Genomic DNA, 4,859 nt, shown 5'->3' with positions numbered 1-4,859 from the left:
TTTTTGGTTACTAATACAGACTCCTGAGCAGATATGCATGCTATCCTAGAGAGAGAGAGAGAGAGAGAGCGAAGGGTAGCTCCAAACCCCTAAGGCTCAGAGGGATGTGCATGCTCCGTTGCATCTTGCATTCACCATTCTCTCTCTCTACCCTCGTTGACCCTGCATCTCTTGTGGCGGCCCCATCGGCGCAGGCCTTGCCCCTCTCTCTCTCTACTCACCCACCTATATATATATATATATATATATATATATATTACCCCCCTCTCTCTCTCCACCGCTTCCATAACTCCTCCAAAGCAACACACTTATAGCTCTCTCTCTCTCTACGCCATGATGGTCGAGCCCAGAGGACTGCTATGGGTATTGGCTCTGCTACTTCTCTCTCTAGGGCTCAAAGGGTGGGCTCTGATGTGGCGCAGGCCGAAAGCCATTGAAGCTCACTTCAAGCGTCAAGGGATTGGGGGCCCTCCTTATCGATTATTCCTTGGAAATGTGAAGGAGATGATGAGTTTGATGATCAAAGCCTCCTCTCAACCCATGTCTCCCTCTCATAATATCCTCCCTCGTGTTCTCTCTTTCTACCACCACTGGAAGAAAGCTTATGGTATATGCTTTACCCCCCTCTCTCTCTCTTTCCTCTCTGTCTCTACAACTACTGCTACTGCTACTTATCATGTTTTTGATTGATTTGTTTGAATTGTGAAGGTGGGACTTTCCTGGTTTGGTTCGGACCAACACCCAGACTAACCGTGGCCGATCCCGACCTCATTAGAGAGATCTTTGCTTCAAAATCCGAGTTTTATGAGAAGGACGAGTCTCACCCACTGGTCCGACAACTCGAGGGTGATGGTCTTCTGAGCCTTAAGGGCGAGAAGTGGGCTCTCCATAGAAAGATTATTACCCCCACCTTCCACATGGAGAACCTCAAAGCAAGTCCTCTCCTAACACTAAATACATAATACCCATATCTTTCTTTCTCTCTCTCCAAGTTCTAAATGTCCACTAGGAAAACTGAATACCCATCTCTCTCTCTCATCGATTGAATGGTTATTTTGCAGGTTTTGCTACCAGTTGTAGGAAAGAGCATCATTAAGATGGTAGAGAATTGGGGAGAATCGAGCAAGACAGAGATTGATGTATCAGAGAGCTTCCAACGCTTAACAGAGGATATCATAACACGCACTGCTTTCGGTAGCAGCTACGAAGACGGAAAGGCAGTTTTCTCTCTCCAATCTCAACAAATGGAGTTAGCTGCTGATGCTTTTCGCAAAGTCTTCATCCCGGGCTACAGGTCTTTTCTCTCTCTAGATGTATAAAGCTCTTGTTAGTTAGTATACATTACTGTCGTTCCAAGTGTTTTGAGTACTTTGACTGAGTCGATTTTCGTGAATACTGTAAAATACACTTCCACTCTCTCTAACATCTCGGAGTTGATTCATGTAGGTTTCTGCCGACGACGAAGAACAGGCGGTCTTGGAAGCTGAACAAGGAAATAAGGAGGTCATTGATGCGGTTGATAGAGAGGAGAGAGAAAGAGGCAGAGGAAGGTGGGGTTTATGGTGAGGACCTATTGGGGCTTATGATAAAGGCGAGGGCAGAGGGGGCAATAAGCGCCAAGGACATAGTGGAGGAGTGCAAGACTTTCTTCTTCGCTGGGAAGCAAACGACGTCGAACCTGCTGACGTGGGCGGCGGTGCTTCTCGCTATGCACCCCGAGTGGCAGGAACGGGCTCGGGCCGAACTCCTCGGCCTCCCCGACCCTCCTTACATCATCCCTTCCAAGGACCAACTCGACAAGCTCAAGACCGTCAGTTCTCCCTCTTTTTTCTTTCTTTATTGTGCTCAAACTTTTTCTAAAAAATAACAAAAATACCCTTGGGGATCTCCTTGGGGATCTCGAGAACTCTTTCTCACACTTCATACCTGGCCCATTTTTTCAAGATAACCTCATGGATTAGTCTTGTCATCCCTCAATCAAATAATTTTCCATCTATTTATTTCTTGAGATTTCATATTTCCATAAAATCTCTTCTGTTTTCTTCAGGGGTTCTTCAATTGTGTTTTGTTTTTTCTTTTCAAAGAAAAATTATATTTTCTCCTTTTGTTTTTTATTTCTTATTCTCACTTTCTTAGACAATTCTGGCTCTCCGTTCAGCGGCCGTTTTCATTAAATCCCGGAATTTCCATGTTTCCCAAAAATATTAATATTTTATCGACCCTTCCTTACCTCTAAGTTCCAAGCTTAAATTTTTCAATTCCGTCCAGTTGTATTTCCTAGAGAGAGAAACCCGTTTCCCTCAACCATTTTAGAGAGAGAAAGTAGCGTTTGTTTCTTGAAGTTGAAGTTTGCGTGTGATTTAAGATGGCCTGGTCTGGACATAGGGAGAAAGAGTGTAAGAATCCGAACTTGGATAATAGAGAGAGAGGAATTGGGTTTAGTCTTTTTTAGAGAGAAAGAGAGGGTGTTTTGTCTTGTCAAGGTAAAAATTTGGTATTTTTGTGGAACAGATGAGCATGATATTAAATGAGGCCCTGAGGCTCTACCCCCCAGCCGTCGCAACAATAAGACAAGCCAAGACAAATGTGGAGCTAGGAGGCTACGCCATCCCAAAGGGCATGGAGCTGCTCATTCCAATCCTGGCCGTCCATCACGATCCAGCGTTGTGGGGCCCAGACGCCGACGAATTTAACCCGTCCAGATTTTCCGATGGCGTCGCACGTGCCGCAACCCATCCCGTGGCCTTCATCCCCTTCGGCCTCGGTGCTCGCACGTGTATAGGACAGAGCCTTGCCCTGTTGGAAGCTAAATTGGTGCTCACCATTATTTTGAGGCGATTCGATATCTCTCTATCTCCTGCGTATCGACACGCACCCACTGTGCTCATGCTCCTTTACCCCCAACATGGCGCCCCCCTCTATTTCAGACCCCTCCTTTCCGCCCCCACTTCCTAACATCTTTCTCCATGTTGATATCTTTCCCCTTCCGAACCTCTCTCTCTGACATACCTGTGATCCCCTTTCTCTCACTTAAATTCCTCTCTCTGTCCTCAACGGAACTACCCGTGTTTTTTTTTGTGCTATACGACACTGTTTTTCCTTCTATAACCGAAGTACCCCACCTTCTAACAAAAATAACCCTTCTCTCTAACTGATATACTTTTCTAACCTTTTCTCTCACTAAAATGTGTTCGCCCTTCCTCTCAGAATCAGGCCGTCTCTCTCTGTCTAAAATACTCTCTAATCCATCCTGTTTACTTGACAATTCCCCTTTTGTTTAAATTCCCATCAAGCCACTACTACAAGGGAAAAGAGGATATGGACTTTTGATAGAGTAAAATGGTCGAACATAATTAGTGTAACAAACCCTAAATAGTTTGGATACGATTAGAATGAATGATGATGAATGGTATAACAAACCGTAAATAGTTTGGATAGGATTGGAATGATGATGTTCCCCGCACATTATACATTGCTATTCGGATGGGAATCTTACCACTTCCGGGAACATTACAGTTATTTTCACGATGTTTGACGAGTTTTTGGTCAATATAGGTAAAAAGACGAAAGAGTGATCAATGAGTCCTCTTTCTTTGTTTTTTATTTTTTCTTATGTTTGCCAGTGTATTAGCTTCCTCCTCGCTCACCTCCCTCGTAAAAGCGCATTGTAAATATATGTATACATCTTAGTATGATGTTTTCAATTTCGAACTTCTTTGAATACAATTTTGATATTATATTACCACTTGTCTATTTTTCTTTATTTTTGTTTATTTTTTAGGGATAGTATACAATGAATAAGGTGGTCACAGTCGCGTATAACCATCTCATGTGAAATTTGATTGCTTAAGTATGTCATAAATTCAAGAAATATTTTTTGAAGTTTTTACTTAGTCAATGGAATAAATGCAAATACCTAATTTCACATTCAAAGGTCAAGGTTAATTGTGACCACTTTGTTCAAAAGATAAATGGTCTCATTGTATACTTTTCCTATTTTTTATTCATCTTTGTGATTAATAATTCTTAGATTAATCCACTTGAAATTTGCGTAAGACTTATGATTGTGTAGGCTCTTATTTATCAGTGATTTATGCATAGACCCGAAAATTTTAGTTAAAATGCAAAATGCTCCACTTATAAACGAAAATTAAAAGAAGGTTGGTCAACCTGTCTTTCTTATTTTTTCCAAAATTGCCTCTTGGACAACCTCAATTTTGATTTTTTTTTTCTAGTTTTTTCTTAGTAGGTTAGTGCCCCAAGCTTTAAGCCATTGCCCTATTAATGAAAAAACTAAAACAACAAAATCAAAATTAGGGTTGATCGAGGGGTATTTTAAAAAAAATGAAAAAAGTGGATTGATAGGCGTTTTTTGTAATTTCCATATATAAATGGAGCATTTCTTATTTAACCTAAAATTTTAGGGTCCACACGTAAATCACTCTTTATTTTCTTATTTAACCTAAAATTTTAGGGTCCATACGTAAATCACTCTTTATTTATTTTTGCAAAAATAAATGTTCCAATTTCTAAAGGGCACGTCACCTTAGTTATCCAAACTTTGCAAAAATGCATAGAGATCGGAAAAAGGATGCCTCCTTTTAGAACAGCTAGATTTGTTTCTATAGGTTTTTTTTTTAGATTGCGATTCATTAATAGAAAGATATAATTTAATTATCTTATAAGAATATAAACTTTGGAACAGTACAATATAAATTTTACATAGAAATTTTTAAATTTTATGACTTTTCTTTTCTTCCTAAGTGAAAATAGTTTCCTTCCTAGAAGCTAAAAACTTGGAACAAACAGCAGGTTATATGGTACGGTACATATGATAAAAGGTGGAGATTAAGGGATTG

General features: G+C 40.5%; 1 protein-coding gene across 1 annotated transcript; it reads left to right on the top strand.

Moving 5' to 3' along the window:
- Positions 1 to 242: 242 nt before the first annotated feature.
- Positions 243 to 3,742, top strand: BAS1 (Cytochrome P450 superfamily protein). Its single transcript, XM_020665677.2, has 5 exons — positions 243 to 607; positions 709 to 932; positions 1,062 to 1,294; positions 1,447 to 1,810; positions 2,512 to 3,742. The coding sequence occupies exons 1-5, from the start codon at positions 334 to 336 to the stop codon at positions 2,953 to 2,955; spliced, it is 1,539 nt and encodes a 512-aa protein (XP_020521336.1). The 5' UTR covers positions 243 to 333; the 3' UTR covers positions 2,956 to 3,742.
- Positions 3,743 to 4,859: the final 1,117 nt, after the last annotated feature.

Source organism: Amborella trichopoda, chromosome 5 (assembly GCF_054954075.1).
Source record: "Amborella trichopoda isolate Santa Cruz 75 chromosome 5, AtrichopodaSantaCruz75HAP2 v2.0, whole genome shotgun sequence".
NCBI lineage: Eukaryota > Viridiplantae > Streptophyta > Magnoliopsida > Amborellales > Amborellaceae > Amborella > Amborella trichopoda.
Note: the sequence above shows the minus strand (reverse complement) of the source record. Positions and strands in the feature narration are given on the sequence as shown.

What these genes read in the sequence shown, in the direction of transcription:
- BAS1 (XM_020665677.2), top strand. Translation starts at nt 334, where the DNA reads ATGATGGTCGAGCCCAGAGGACTGCTATGGGTATTGGCTCTGCTACTT. An exon ending in TCCACATGGAGAACCTCAAA is followed by an intron (nt 933 to 1,061) that starts GCAAGTCCTCTC and finishes GTTATTTTGCAG; the next exon opens with GTTTTGCTACCAGTTGTAGG. An exon ending in GTCTTCATCCCGGGCTACAG is followed by an intron (nt 1,295 to 1,446) that starts GTCTTTTCTCTC and finishes TGATTCATGTAG; the next exon opens with GTTTCTGCCGACGACGAAGA.